The 16,741-nt window shown below is 37.0% G+C and overlaps 1 protein-coding gene across 3 annotated transcripts in view; it reads right to left on the bottom strand.

The window, feature by feature from the left end:
• The window catches only part of OTC (ornithine carbamoyltransferase), an 82,969-nt gene extending 77,756 nt beyond the window's left edge, over positions 1-5,213 (bottom strand). For 2 of the 3 annotated variants that reach the window (XM_036226817.1, XM_036226818.1), the window contains exon 1: positions 4,946-5,115. In XM_036226817.1, the coding sequence (XP_036082710.1) occupies positions 4,946-5,022 (77 nt within the window). In that variant the 5' untranslated portion in view covers positions 5,023-5,115. Of the gene's footprint in view, positions 1-4,945 lie in introns of all 3 variants that reach the window. The other variant, XM_036226816.1, reaches the window with a different exon arrangement.
• Positions 5,214-16,741: the final 11,528 nt, after the last annotated feature.

Raw genomic sequence — 16,741 nt, 5'->3', positions numbered from 1 at the left:
TACGTTAGCTTTATCCAAATATCTTCCCAGGTAGAAAATAGAAGTATATTCTCTATGGCAGAATGAAACTTTTATCATTAGAGTTCATGTTTTCCAACTCTGGTAAATTGTTTGAAGATGGGGAGAGACCTGGATGTGTTTCCTTGTATAATTGTATTTTGTTGGAAGAGAAGGATGCTTGATACAAGTAAAATGTGGTCAGTCAGAAATAGACTTTGCCAGAGTAGGAAAATATTCAGTATTAAATGATATTTTGATCACCATGGAGAATTTAAGATAAAGACTTTAGCTTCTGGAGGCATAAGAAAGGGCCTATAGTCCCTATGGCTGAGATTCTGGTATTACTTTAACTTTACAGATTGATGCAATAGTTAAGGCATATTTTCTTGATTTTTTTTCTTTACTGAGATATTTTGGCTGTACCTTAAAAAAAGGATATTGTGCAAGGGTAGATTAACCAACCTGATCAATTTGGAAGGTTCAGAGTAATCAAAGCAGTGGAATGAAAAGAGCAGTGGTTTTAAATATTCAAATTCTAGTCCTAGTTCAATTATGACTTTGGGTAGATCATTGCCCGACCCATCTTTAGCCTCAATTCCTCATCGGAGAAATTAAGGAAATGTACTAAAATTCAATGATTCTTCATGTCTTTACTTTCCACAACTTTCATGAAGTTTATAAACAAAGGATTTTTCACAGGCCATACTGGAGTCATCGAATTCTCAGTGACCTAACTTTAATTCCATCCCTTTCTTTCCATCTCAAGAAGGCATATTGTAATGCACACAAAGAAGAGTGACTTCATTTTCACAAAACCCTTGAATCTGATCCTACTGATTAGAAAAAAAACACAATCATTTCCAAATCTCTTTACTTTATTATTAACAATAACAGTAATAATGTATCAATAAAAATTTACTTGAAACATTTCTCACCGTTGCCACATACTCATATATAGTATAAATTGCTATTGATAACTGAGTGACTAAGTGGTTTCTAAGATACCTTAGATCGTCAATATTCTAAAATGTAAAATTTCCCCTCATCTGAAATTTAAGAGTGAGATGAGAGTTAACTTTATACAGACATACTATTAAAGGGCTAGAAACCCCAAACGGTCAAAAATCTGTGGCTGCCTCTACTTTAATCTTAGTTAAATTACTAAATTACTAAAAATAACAAGCTATAAATAAAACCCAAATTCTACTGTTGGCCAAGGGTAACATTACGATTCCATTCCATTCCTGGTCTCATGCTTAAATGGTTCTCTGAAGTTAAGAAATACGGTTTTATTTTTTTAAATGCAGTCATTTTCAATTATGACAGAAAATGTGAATAATGAAAGAAGATTGTTTTCTCTCTATGCAAGAACATGGGTGATCTGTGATTGCTTTATCTGTGTGTCCATGTGTATATAGATAGGCATGTGTGTGGGATGAAGGGAGCATATGAGTTAGTGAGGCCTGGAATGAAATACCTGAAAACCAGTTCCCTCCGGCTCCAATCCATAACCTCCACAATAGCTCAATATTCTCTGAAGAAATTTCTATTTGTGAGATGAAACTGAACTGCACTGAACTCTTCTCTAATAAAGAGATTTTTTAGTGGTTTCTTTAAAAGCTATAAGTGGTTTTCCTAATAGGCAACAAATCATAGTATACCATCTAGTTTCCCAACACAACTAGGCTCTAGAGCCTCATTTGTGAGATGAAAAGCCTATGGGTTGGGTGTTTTTGTCAGTCTTCACATCTGATTCTATTGATTTTGTAATAATAATAATAATAATTATTATTATTATTAACTAAAAATGATTGATCTAGGAGCAAGCATGGATGGCTTCTACCTCACTTAAGCTACTATTTTATCTTGTCCATGGCAATATGGCTCTCACTTCAAAACTGTGCAATTTCTGTATTGTGGCACTGCCAAACCATAACCACATATTTCCTATTACTCTATAGTGGTAAACGCATGTGGTAGGTTTTCTAAGAAAGGCCATCCGCCTTTCCCAAGAGAGCTGATGGGAGGAGTCAAATTTCTGTGGAAAGCTGAAAATCAAAGTAAAATTACAACAGGGAGCTTTTCTCTGTTGCTGAGGGGTCATCAAAGACTGTACGTCTTATTGAGGATCAGCAATTTTGAATTCATCTAGCTGGCAGGTAGTGTGGCTAACTAAAAGAGTAAAAAAAGAAAAATGCCCATTTCACATGAGAATGTCACCGTTTCAATGTTATCCTATTTTTCAACAGAGACTCACACTCTTAAGCTCCTAATAAGATAGGTGATTCATATATATATATATATATATATATATATATATATATATATATATGCCTTACTGTTAAAATATACAGCTGAAACTTATTGGATTTGTTAACCAATGTCACCATTAAAAAATTAATCAATTAATTAGTTAATTTTAAAAATAGAAAAAATTAACCTGTAATAATTGTAAAAAAAATAATCATTAGCAAATATCTTCTCCCATTCCATTGTCTTTTTGTTTTGTTAATAGTTTCCTTTGCTGTGCAAAAACTTTTTAGTCCCATTTATTTTTTCTATTGTTTCCCTTGCCCAAGGAGATATATCTAAAAATAAATTACTGTTAGCAATATCAGAAAGTTTACTGCCAATGTTTTCTTCTAGAATTTTTATGGTTTCAGGTCTTACATTTCAGTCTTTAATCCATTTCGAGCCTATTCTTGTATACAGAATAAGAAGGTCGTGCAGTTTCTTTTCTTTTCTTTCTTTTTTTGGCATGCATTTGTCCAATTTTCCCAACACCATTTATTGAAGAGACCATCTTTACCCCATTGTATATTCTTACCTCCTTTGTCATATATTAAGGGAGCATATAGGCATGGGTTTATTTGGATAAAGAAGTTATGGTTCATATATACAATAGAATATTGCTCAGCCATTAAAAGAAAAATGAAACCCTATCATTTGCAATGACATGGATGGACCTAGAGGTTATTATACCGAATGAAATAAGTCAGACAGAGAAAGATAAATACCATATGATTTCACTTATATGTGGAATCTAAGGAACAAAGAACAAACTAATCAAAAACAGACTCGAATATAGAGGACAATTTGGTGATGGAGAGAGGAAAGGGGGAGTTGAGGGTTGGGAGAATGGGGTGAAGAGTTAAAGAAGTACAAATTGGTAGTTGATAGATGGTCACGGGGATGGGGGCATGGCATAGGAAATGTAGTTAGCATTAATGTATCGGCTAGGTGGAAAACCAGAGGAGAAAAGGAGCAATTAGAGGGATTGTTCTATAAACTATATAAATGCCTAACCAATGTACTGTATACTTGAAACTAATTTTAAAAAAAAGAGAGATGGATAATGATTTTAAAAAATCAATCATCACTGAAATTAACAAAGAAGACTAGATAAGTTTAAGTTCCAAGCTTTGGTTATTCATTAAGTTGATTATTTTCAGCTCAATGTTGATTCTCTGTTAAAAACTATGGAATACAATTTCATCACACACTAATATAACTCAATGAGATGAAATGACAAAATAATGAATATTTGTCTGTCACTTTACATTTTTCACACACACTATCACACTGATCAACAGTAGACTGTGACTTTATGTGTCCGGAATAAAATATATTATTTACCTTATTTACCACTGTATCTCTAACACCTTGCCTAAAGTATGGCACAAAGTCAGTGCTCAATAAGTATTTACTAAATAAATAATTGAAGTACCCTGTGGTGGAGCAGAGAAGATATAAAAGCAGATATCTTTTTCCCATTTTATAAGTGAAGTAACATTACAGAAAATTCTAATGACTTGCTCAAGTTCATATAGCCAGGAAGTGGTGGTGCCAGGCCTTGAACCTAGTTCTTGAGAACACAAAACCTGAGCTTTCCTCCCTACTCTTGGATATATGGTGTAATTCTGTCATTAAGTGGTAAATCCCATAATCTCTCTAGACTTTATTTTATCTTATCTATGTAATAAAAGGAGGCATTGTTCTGTGGCTCTGAGGTCCCACCTAATATTTCACAAGGTCATTCTGGCTTCTGAGTCTTATATTCACCAAAGATGGTGCTAATGGTGGAATCCAGAGAACTCAGAGCTGTGAGGTGACCCAGAGAGGGGATGCCTAGGGCCATTGTCATAGGCCCGCTTCCTAACAGTGGGAAGAAAACTTCAGACTAGAAGCATTCTCCTCGAGGAAGTCAGTGAAGTTGTTTTGAAGTTGGTTTAGGTTGTAAAGAGGCTCTGGGAAAAGTCTATCTGCTTGTTAACATTTTATAGCTCTTCTATAGCTAGCTCACCACCCTTGTTTCCTTCACCAGAGACACACTCTGCACCACTTACCACTATATGCTCCATGGGGCTGTAAGTTCAATTGACATCAATTCAGTAAAGACAGCCTCCGCTACACATGCTACCAAGAATTTCAGGGATAGAGTTCAAATTTTCATTTTATTTTTAAAAAATCATTCTCCTCATCACACATAAGGCTCCTTTGCCACAGCTTTACAAATATTAATCTAGTTGCTATTTGAATTTTATTTTAAAGAACTGATTAATCCCCACATCCTAGAATAACATATTGTTTTCAAGCAAACCCAAATGCAAGCTAAAGGCCTTGTGTAAATTAGTTCCTCTAATTTTCTTCACCTAGTTGCTCGTTGAGAATATACACAAACAGAAGATATCAAGAATATTTAGTCTGTTATACCTGCCGTGGTTAGTACCCTCCATCCCCCAACACACGATGAAATCTGATTACAGAGGACTGAGCAATGAAAGCTCAGCTGTAATTAGAGACAGCTGTCTCAAATAAAGGTCGAACCTGACACTACACCCTGCAGATAGTCCTTTTGAAGCTGCATTCCTCTGCAAGAGAGAAAATTTTCATTTATCACCATGGTTCCTAAATCAGACTCAAATTTCTGTCCGTCATCACTTACCGAAAATTTCGAACAATGAAATTATGACCATTTCTAAAAGCTGCATTGTTCAACAGGATCCTCAAATTAAACAGCATCTTCTTTTGCTATGCTCTTGAAAATGCCTCAAAAGGTAGCCAGTAGGATCCACCTAAAAGCTAGGAATGCTTTTGATTGCACTGAGAGAGCAAAGGTAATATTATTCTTCAACTACCTTATCAAATTCCCCTGTTTAGAGATACCGTAGGGCAGAGTACAAGGGCATTTGAACTTTAAGCCAAGCTACACCAATGTGTTTTTTTTTTCGAGAAGGAATCCTGACTCTGTCGGTGTCCAGACACTTCATTTTTCATAATATATTTATGCTGTCACATGCTTGTACAAAATCAATTGACAAGTCCTCACTGAGTGTATAATATATGCAAGGCACTGCAGTACTGGGCACTGTGAAGGCACATAGAAATAACTCATTCAGAAAATGTGAATTGGCAGTGCCAACCCCAAGATGTAGATATGACAGCCCTGAGTATTTCCAGTGATATCACTTTTCTACCTCTAAATCCCAGCATTTCCACAAAATGAATAGAAAAGAGTATAGCAAGAAATGCCCTAGAAAGTTGTTTGGTTTTTGTTTTTGGTTTTTGTTGTTGTTGCTGTTGTTTTGACAAGAAGCTGGATAGAGGTATAGTAAAAAGATCTCACTCCTGGAGCTCCCATTGTGCCTTGCACATAATAGGTTTTCACTAACTCAGTAGTTGCTTGTTAATTCTAGCAGGAACTCTGAATTAGTAGAAGTGGGTAGGGAGTTACCATATGCTCCTCCCATGGCAGCCTCTCCAGATCATTAAGGGGCCATCCAAAGCTTCACATTCATTCATTCATCCACAGTTATAAATCAGATGTTTTCAAAATCTATTCTGTTTCAGAAACTGGGTTACCTTAGAATTTCAGAGGAGGAGGATGATCTCACCTTTGCAGTTTACAGTTCAATAAGAGTGATAAGATTTGTTAACTAAGTATCCATAACACAAGCCCATAGGAGAAGTCTAGATAAAGTGGGACCACATCACAGAGAAGGGGAATGCTCTAAGCTAGGAAAGGTGGGAGGCAGGGGAAGAAGGAAAGGGGTGGGGGCTGCCTTTTCTGGTCAGTTTATTTTTCTAGCAAGGAAAGCACTTGCTAGAAGTTTCCGTAATGCAAGAAAAATGTTCTTTAAAAACCAACTATAGGCACTTCAGGGCAGGGACAGTTGTAGTGTCATAATTAATATCAGCAGGGAAACAAATTCTGACACAATTCCCTTCTACTTATGGAGAATAATGTGAGCTATAGAGAGGGAAAGACTGAAATTTCCAAACCTCTGTCAAATCTTCTGTTCTGGAAAGAATATTCTAGGCAGAGGCAAGAATTTGCAAAGGCATGAAGGTAAGAAGGTATAGAGTGAATACTCTAAGTGGGAGAACAGATGGATGCTTCATGTGAAAAGACCATAAAGCGTCCTTGAAAAGATGAAATGAGCCAGTTGTTAGATAAGTTTCAGAGAGCGAAATCACTCTACATAATAATACAGGGAAGGAAACCAATGTTTGCAGGGAGACCAAGAAAGAAGAGATCAAACTGCATGCTAATGTAAAGCCATATCTTCAGTCAACTGTGCTACCTATACAATTTGTATGAGCAATGTTTGGGGAGAAATCAAGAAGTGTCTGAAGTGCTGTGGTAGAGAACATGAGCCACACTACTGAGATGCCAAATCAATTCATAAACCTTTATAATTCCATGGACGTAGATGCTCAGTCCATCAGAAGGATTAAAAAAAAATTTAAACCACCCATAACCCCAGAGAGATTGAAAGAGAGGAGCTGCCCCACAGTGGGATGAGGTAAAAGGAAATCTCACTGAATCTCAAAAGATAGTATATCTCAACTGACATCTGGGTCATATGTGGAAAAACAGCTTATAGGGTTTGACATTTGTCCTCAGAATTCATCAAGGTGCTCTTATTGACCCACTCGCTCCATGGTTCCTCTAATTCCTCTTCAGCTTCTTGGTTTGGCTCTCTACCTAGTTCTCTTTGTCCACTCGGCCTTCTATTTATTTATTTTTCTCTGCCACCAATTACAATTGTGCAGCCATTATAGGTCAGTGTCGGTGCTGGGTGGGTTCTGAGGGATATAGTGATAAACAGGAGTGATAATCTCTCCCACATGAAGTTCACCATTTGAGATGATTCCACAGCACAATTTCTGTCTCTGTCCCCTTACACCATGCATTCTAACCAAGGAGGAGAGACTTTTTCCCTGTTTCTTTGCTTCATACCCCATGAAACCTCTAGATTGTCTTGCTCCTCATCCAGCTTCCAACATCAGGGTTAGGTTAGGGGTTCAATAGAGTTCCTAGAGGAGGTGGCACTGATCCTTGATGAATTGGGAAGAATTAGGGAACTGTCAAAACTGGTGATATCTACAAAGAATATTATAGCAAAGGAAGGAACTTGTAAGTAGATACAAAGGAAAGAATACATGGGGTGTGGGGGGTAGCAACAGGTGATTCACAATTGAAGGTGTGGATCCACCCTCATTGACCATTTAAATGAACTCCCACCACTACCAAGCAAATTAATGAAAAATATAAAACCATGAGTGTCCATGTCCTGTTTGTATCCCCTTTACACTTAGTCTTCCCTACATATTTGCCACTTCTTAATGCAAGCACACACCACTGTCTACCTGAGGATAAACTCCTCATACCTCTCACCACTACGTGGGAAGCCACAAGACATGTTTTCCTCACTACACCCAGTAGACTCCCTCAGCTGCCCACAGTAGTAACCTGCTCATCAATACAACCTGCATTAGCTATATTCCCTTCATTGTCTCACTTCCCTCACTCCCTTACCAGTTCTTCAAGGGATCATCTTCGAAATAAACCACTTGAACTCAAATCCCTTTCTCAATGTCTGCCCGGGTCTACCTTCTCAACAATTTTTCAATGCTCTGCTTGTTTCTCTCTTCTCCCAGCCCCTCTTATCTCTGATTTGGTACCTGGTCTTTCACTATCAACATCTTTGTCCCCCATTTCATAAGGAACCCTCACTCTCAGATTTAGTCCCAGTTCCCCCGCAACTTGTGATTTTCTGTTAAATGTTTAAAAAACCAGCTCTTCAAAAAAAAAAGAAGAAAGGAAAGGAAAGGAAAGGAAAGGAAAGGAAAGGAAAGGAAAGGAAAGGAAAGGAAAGGAAAGGAAAGGAAAGGAAAGGAAAAGAAAAAGCTCTGATTTGTGGCATTGACTGATCTGTCTGGTGTAAATACCCCTACCATTGTCAGCTTCCAGCTACAAAGTGACATCACTAAACAGAGAGTTGAGAGAAAGGTGTAAGATTGGCTTTTACTAGACATTGTGAACTGGCTCCAGTACACCACTACCTACAACCCCCACCCAGAAAGGAGGATTTTCTCAAGATTTGAAAAGGAATATTGGAGTCAGATTGGTGAGGGCCTTAGAAAGCCAGATTATGGAGTTGAGAATTAATCTATATTCAAAGGAAAATTTACAAAGTTTTAGGGCTGGGGCAGACAAGGTGACATATGTCATTACCCACATTGTGTTTTGAAAACATTAATCCAGTACCATTGTGTAAGAAGTAGAGTAGGAAGAAAACGGAGGCATTACATGGCTTGGGATATTTTAGCATGCTACACAAACGTGAGGTACAGTGTCTGAGATCCTCAGCATAGCTATTGCCAAAGATCTATTGCAAATTTGAGCTCTGTACAAAAAAGACATATGGCTGTTACTGCAGTGAGAAGCTCTGTTTATCTCAGTGTTACTAATTTCATAAATACTTTTTATAGCTGGTTACCTGGAATCCTTAAGACCCTAAGGAACCATAGCATTTTCAGGCAGCATATATTTAGTTACAAGCTCTGTTAGATTATTGCTGGTGATCTACCTTCCACTGGATATGAACACAGATGCATGCATCCAATAGCTATACTATCTATGAACATGAAGACAAGTAGCCTTAGAATGAAGCTATGATTTGACAGAGTGGAAAAAGGAAGAAATCTCAGTGATTCATGACATCATTCATTTGTAAAATCAACCAACTTCATGATTGTCCTTACCATTGAACACCTTGTTATATAAAATAATAAATGTCCATTTTCTTTAAGGCGCTCTAAATTGGATATTTTGTTACATGCAACTAAATACATGCTGATATGCAATTTGGCTTAGTTTTTTGAAGTTTTATTTTTCATGTAACAACAGGGAAAGAATAATGTTCTTCAAAGATGTGTTCGTAGTTCAGAACCTATCATTTTTCGGTGGAACGATTTTGGGCAAGTCAGTTTCCTTATCTGCAAATGGAAACTGTTCTTTTTCTCTCCCTAATCTTTTAAAAATTTTGTTAAATGAATGTACTTCGCATGTTTTCTTATTTTTAATTTTTAAAAATTATCTTATTATAGAGGTAGAAAAAATGGCATAGATGATAGAGGCTTTGTTCATCCTTCTTGCAACCAAATCAAAGTTGTGACAGAAACACAGGACAAATAGCAAGTAAAGTCACCTGAGATCTAGATGAACAGAAGCACTACAACTAGAGACAGAAATAATTAATCAACCTGCAGTGGTAGAAGGCAGGAGGGGGTGAAGACGTGAGGCTGCTGGTCCTGAGCGGCTGAGTGGAACAGAAGCTACGGCATCAGCAGTCAGCAGCAGCAGTTAGCAGCTGCAGACGCCTCTTAAAGAGGCTGTGGCTGCCAGTGGACTTTCGCGATGATGGACCTGCTCGCTGTGAGTACAAGTGCCAGGTTGGCTGCTTGGGGGTACCAGGTACCCTGAGCTAAAGGAGTAGGGACTGGAGGCAAGGCTCTCTCCTGGCAGAAGTGTCAGTGGTATCCATTGTTCCTATGTTGAGCCCTCTCACTTCCCAGTGTGCAGACACAGTACCACCATAGTCATCAAACTGGATAACAGAGGTCGCTCCACCCAGAGGTTTCCCTGAAATTCTGCCTCCCCCAACTCATGGCCCCACCCAAGTCATATCCAGTTGTGTCTTTCACAAGTCTGGTGGTCCTTGCTTAGCAGCACCAAGACTCACACTGGAGGCAGCTGGCCTTGGTTTCTGGCGTGGCCTCTTGAGGCAACATCTGTGGATTGCTTGCTAAATCTTAACAGATGGCCCCAGAAGGGCATAGGCTGGGGCTAAACTTGGCCTGTTGCTGAACCCCTCTCAAGACTGTACCACTGGACACCTACTTCACAAAGCCATGCTAAAAAGACTAGAAGACTTAGGAGCTTTGCTTACTACATAGAAACAGACACAGAAAGACAGCCAAAATGGGAAGACAAAGAAGCAGAAACCATATGAGAGAACAGAACAGAGATCCAGGAGTAATGGAGTCAAGCAATCTCACAGATGCAAAGTTCAAAACACCAGTTATAAAGATGCTCAATGAACTTAGGGGAAGTGTAGATGAATTAATTCAGTGAGAACTTTAACAGAGATAAAAAAAAGACATAAAATGGAAATGGAAATTATAAAAGAGAGTCATTCAGATATGAAGAACACGTTATCTGAGATGAAGAGTATACTAAATGGAATAAATAAAGTGGATAAACAAGAGGATTGAACCACCGATATAGAGGATGGGGAAGCCAAGGACACCTAATTAGAATGGCAAGAAAAAATAAGCCAAGACTATAATAATTTATGGAGACTATGGGACAAAATTAAGGATAACAACATTCATGTCATAGGGGTACCTGAAGGAAAACAAGAAGTTGAAGAACTATTTGAAGAAATAATAATGGAAAAACTCCCTCACCTGGTGAAGGAAATAGACATACAACCCCAGGAAGCTCAGAGAATCCCAATAAGTAGGAACCCAAAGAGACCCACATTAAGACACATTTTAATTAAAATGTTAAAGTTTAAATACAAAGACAGAGTCTTAAAAGCAGCAAGGGAAAAGCGGTTACCTACAAGGGAGCACCCATAAGACTAGAAGCGGATTTCTCAAAAGAAACTCTGCAGGGTCTATGACCATGCCATCCTGAACATGCCCAATCTTGTCTGCTAAGCAGGATAGGGCCTGGTTAGTACTTGGATGGGAGACCGCCTAGCAATACCAGGTGCTGTAAGCATTTAAGAAAGAAAGAAAGAAAGAAAGAAAGAAAGAAAGAAAGAAGAAAGAAAGAAAGAAAGGAAGGAAGGAAGGAAGGAAGGAAGGAAGGAAGGAAGGAAGGAAGGAAGGAAGGAAGGAAGGAAGGAAGGGGAGAAAGAGAGAAAGAGAGAAAGAGAGAAAGAAAAAGAAACTCTGCAGGACAGAAGGGCTTGGCATAAAATATTCAATGTGATGAAACCCCAGAATCTAAAACCAAGAATATTTTGTCCCTCAAAGTTATTATTTAAAATCAAAGGACAGATAAAGAGCTTCCCAGACAAAAATAAACTAAAGGAGTTTATCAACAGCAAGCCAGTATTAGAGGAAATGTTGTAGGAACTTCTTTAAGAAAGAAAACCATCTATCAAAAACATGAATAAAGACTAGTAATAACTACATTCCTATCAACAAGTACCTCAAATGGAAAAAAAAAATTAAGTACTCCAACCAAAACACAAGGAAGCTGAATGGATAAGAAAGCAAAACCCCTACAAATACTGCCTACAAGAGACTCATTTCAGATTAAAAGACACACACACACTAAACAGAAGGGGATGGAAAATGATATTGCTTTGATTGACCTAGAAGGTATTGTACTGAATGAAATAAGTCAGGGAAAGACAAATACTACATGATTTCACATACATGTGCAATCTACAGAACAAAATAAACAACAACAACAACAACAACAACAAAAATGGAAACAAACTCATAGATACAGAGAACATTTTGAGGGCTACTAGATGGGAGAAGGTTGGGGGTATGGCAAAAAAGGGCAAAGGGATTAAGAAATATAAGTGGATAGTTACAAAATAGACATGGAGATATAAAGTGTAGCATAAGGAAAATAGTTAACAATGTTGTAAAAATATGTAAGGGGGAGAGAAGTACTACATTTAGTGGAATGATTCACTTTGTGAATTATATAGATTTCTAGTCACTATGCTGTATAACTGAAACTAATATATTATTGTATGCCAACTATAACTGAAAAAAAACTCATTGAATTGTATAATGTAGGAACAACTGTCTATTATATTTCAATAAAGCTGAAAAAAATCAAGTATATGTCCATATGATAAACTTTATTTATTTATTTATTTATTTATTTATTTATTTATTTATTTTTGGTGCACAGTACTATGAGTGCAACATATAGATTCATGTACCTACCACCACAATCAGGATACAGAACAATTCTATCTCCTTCCAAATCTCCCCATTAAATCTTTTTGTAGTAATACCCTCCTTTTACCACTAATTCTTGACATATTGATCTTTATGGTCTTTTTCTTACACTTTTATCATTTTCAGAATATAATATAAATGGAATTATACAATATGCGACCTTTTGAGACTGGCTTCTTTCACTCAGCACAATGCCTTGGAGATTCATCTGTATTGCTGAGTTTATCACTAGTTTGCTCCTTTTCATTGCTGAGTAGTATTTCATTGTATGGATATATCATTGTTTATTCCCCCATTAAAGGGCATTTGTGTTGTTTCCTGGTTTTGATATTTATAAATAGAGCTGCTACAAGCATTTATGTATAGGTTTTATTTCTCTAGGATAAATATTTAGGAGTAGAATGACTGTATTATATAGTAGGCATATGTTTAACTTTAAAAGAAAGTGCCAAAATATTTTCCAGAGTGGCTATACCATTTTTCAGTCCTCCCTCAAATGCATGAGGGCTCCAGTTGCTCTGAGTCCTTTTCATCACATGGAACTGTCAGTAGTTTTCATTGTTGCCATCTAGATAGGTATATTGTAGTTTCTAATTGTGGTTTTAGTTTGTATTACTTTAAAGGCTAATGATTTAAAATGTCTTTCCTTGTCCTTATTTGCCATCCATATATCTTCTTTGGTGAAGTATCTGTCAAATCTTTTACCTACTTTATTTTTTAATTGAGTTGTTTGTTTTCTTATTGTTTAACTTTGAGAGCTCTTTATATATTCTGTATAGAAGACTTTTATTGGATATATGATTTAGAAATATTTTCTCCCAGTCTGTAGCTTATCTTTGCATTCTATTGGAAAAGTATTTTTGATCACGTTCAACTTACCATTTTTCTTTTTATAGATTATAATGTTGATGGTATATCTGTGAATTCTTTACCTAAGCCAAGGTTGCAAATATTTTCTCCTATGTCTTCTGAAAGTTTTATAGCCTTACAAGTTACATTTAGGTCTATGATCCATTTGTTCAAAGAATAGGTTTAGGTTGGGAGTTTTTCTTGGGGGCACATGGATGTCCACTTTTCCTTTTCTTAAGAGCTCTCTATGTCCTAGATCATATGTAATTTGCCGAAGAATCCACAAAATTCTTTTGTGTTAATGTCCCTGGAATGCATCATAAACTGTAAAGCTCTGTCCTATTGTAAGAATGTATTATATGGACCTACACAGGAATTTGCAAAAGGAAATAAATGAGAATTATGATAGCGAAGTAAATCACCCAACAGCTGGCTACTATTCCCTTCTCCACTTGTATATGTGTTACCCATAGAGCCCCTGCTTTACGGATAATGTGAAAATTGCTTTTCAATTAACAGATGGTAATGAGACTTAGTCAAAATATTGATTCAGGGGTGTTTTCTTGCTACAAATACTGCTAAGTATTTGTTTAAACATGCAGGTCCTAGGGGAAATTGTGCAATCAGTGAGGATTATGTCTGATCCCCTCTCCACCCCTTTTTCCACCATATCATTTTAATTGAGGCATGCGAAAAAGGTAAACAGGGTCCTACATGAAGACCAAACTTCTGAACCAGAGCATGAAATACTAATCATCAAATTCAAGCACAATCTCTCTTCTCTCTTGCCATAGAAAACATGTATTTTTTTGATGTCACTCTTCTGTTAATCATTTACTCTGGCAGTTGTTGATTTTAAGCAGAGCCTAGAATTTTTCAGTACTTAGAGAAAAATAAATCTCAATTTTTCGTACCTGGTGTTTTTTATTTTGTGATATGGAAATTTTGGGTATTGGAAGAGAAGACCAGGAAATGCACACATAATTTATGAGGTAGGAAAAGGGTATATAAATATGGTTAATGACCTAGCATTTGTGTCAGAGGCAAATGAAATGCAAAAGGTGAGGTTATCTTTCATGGTGTCCTTCTATTTTCTCAAGCTCCCACCAAGAATTGTAGAGCCATCTCTTTCCCTATAGGCTGATTCCAATTCCTCCCTTGGGAAACACAGCGTCAAGCTGTGCATAAAGATTTATTAGTAGACCAAAGGCTATCAAGTATTAAGCAAACAGGGAACTCACAGAGGTTCAAAGTCCCCCAGTGTCTCAACGATCATCTCTGATACTCCCTAGGGTTGCCAGAGGATTTTAGATTATGAGTGCTGTGGGGCCCCTGTGAGGCTTTTGGCATTGCTTTCTACTGCCCAAGGCTTGTCTAGAAGCACAGTCCCAATAATAATTTCCATAGCAATATTCTCCCCCATGAGTTCAGGACACATATCCTTGATGTCCTTAAAATCACTGCTTTGTCAATGCTTCCCCTGCCTATTTCTAGTTCTTGGAGAAATGTGCAGTCATCTTTATGGTTGGTGCCTCCCACAAAACACTGCTTGGGAGGTTCTTTTGATCTGTTCATGGTCGTTTTATTAGGCCATCTCTGCTAAGCAGGGGCTCTGCCCTCATCTTAAACTACTGGCTAAACACAGCCTTCTTCTCTTAAGGCTATTCCACTGTTAACAATTCTGTGGCCTGTAAATTTGGAACCTACCCAGGATCCAGAAGATAGACTACAGGAATCGTGTTCCCAAAATGAGAGAGGAACAAGCCTTTTTCCTGAAGTTTTATTGACTATTTGGAGCCTGGTCATGAAGATTGGCACTTATATTTAACAATTTCATCCTCCAAAATTCTTCAGCTGGAGTTCAGCACCCGTTCTTCCAAAGAACCAAGGAGACAATGGATTGCCAGGTCATCCTCAGTTGTTACCCAGTGTATCACCATTAAGAAATAAGCAAAGCACCTCAAAGGCATATAAGGAGAATTAATCCAGGGATTCTGGAATCAAGGTAGGAGAGTTATTACTTAGCCTCTCTAAGCCTCAGTTTCCTCTTCTGTTAACTGGTGGTTATAACAGCTCCTATCATGGCTTTGTTGTAAAGGCAAAATGTGATAATGGATATATAGTACTGTAGCACAGTACCTGGCTCAGTGTTCAGTGTTAGCTTTCATTAGTTACTAGCATCGGTACACATGGTGAGATCCCTCACCCCTATCTCAGTGGGCTTATTATAGTCAATGTTCTAGAAATAAAAGTGTTGAGGTGCTTCACTTTTTTCATCCATTGTCCTTTAAACTAATTAAAAATCAGAAACAAAAAACAATGTTTCTCAGTGAGGACCTATAATGTTTTCTTCTCTCTTTTTGTTTTTCCCCCAAATGATGGGAACACAAGGAACTTTGTTCTCTCTCAGTATTTCCACTGCCTAACTTTTCAAGTTTCTAATCTTTTATTGTCTGATACTATTTTCCTTCTATAACCCTGCCATACTAACTAACCTATCCCATTTGAGATGGCAACGAGATAAAGTAATTAATGGTTGTTAAATTCTTTAAAAATACATAGAACTATAAATGCCAAGGGTCATTATTCTCTTCCAGTATAATCAAACAGTATAATAAAAATGAATCATTAAAATCTCTGCTACCATGGCCACTACTCTTTTTGCCTGTTAAACTTTACAATTGCAGCCTGTTTGTTTAAAGCAATGAGGGGCATGAAAACAATTCAGTCATTTTCTAAAGTAGGTGTCTCTGATCAATCGAACACATAATAACTCTGGAGACATCGGCAATATATTTTTAAAACTTCATATGAGAATAACGAATGTATCATGATCATCTTCAGTTTCTAATGACAACATTGGCTTTCCTCCCATCCACAAGCTCTTTTTCTCCAATAAATGTGTTATTGATATCTCCTCTGCACATATTAGTTAGTTTATATTGTTACCAGATGTTTGTTCTTAAGTACCATGCATCACAGCAGCAGGACACTACACAGGGAGAATAATCCAGGTAACCTTGAGTTAGGTAGGGGACAAAGTGTAAATGCATTACTGAATTTAGAAGAAACTGATCAACTTAAAGTGAAAGCTATTTGCAAGTTTTTCTATTACAATTGTAAATGGGAGAGCATTTTAAACTTGCCAGGTATAACTGCCATACCTGGAAGCCCACACTTTTTTGTGTTTGGGGAGGCCTGAGGATATTAGTAAGATTCTACAAATACTTAAGACATAGGGTGGGATGCAAAGCATTGGGTTTCCTTTGGAGGGTCGAACATATTCACGACCCAGGATTCAGTGTTGTTTTGGAACCAAAGTGCTATAAAGGTGTTTAACAATTTTGAAAATGACCATAATTTTCAGAACATTCTATGCTATTTTTTTCATCCTGATACTGCCTTTGATTTGACAAAGTAATTTTGACATCTGACCCTATTCTTTAACTTTATTAAGTGAGTATAATTAAGAGTTATTTGCATTCAATTATTTGCTTATCTGTTTCTTTGATTGTGCCTTCTCATTTCATCAATACCAATTTTAGCTTCATTTAATCAAAGTGGTGAAATAATTAGATAGATAAGAGATTTAAAGTAAAACTGATGC

This window comes from Rousettus aegyptiacus, unplaced genomic scaffold (genome assembly GCF_014176215.1).
Source record: "Rousettus aegyptiacus isolate mRouAeg1 unplaced genomic scaffold, mRouAeg1.p scaffold_m13_p_9, whole genome shotgun sequence".
In the NCBI taxonomy this organism is placed as follows: domain Eukaryota; kingdom Metazoa; phylum Chordata; class Mammalia; order Chiroptera; family Pteropodidae; genus Rousettus; species Rousettus aegyptiacus.
This window is presented reverse-complemented; position numbering and strand designations above follow the sequence as displayed.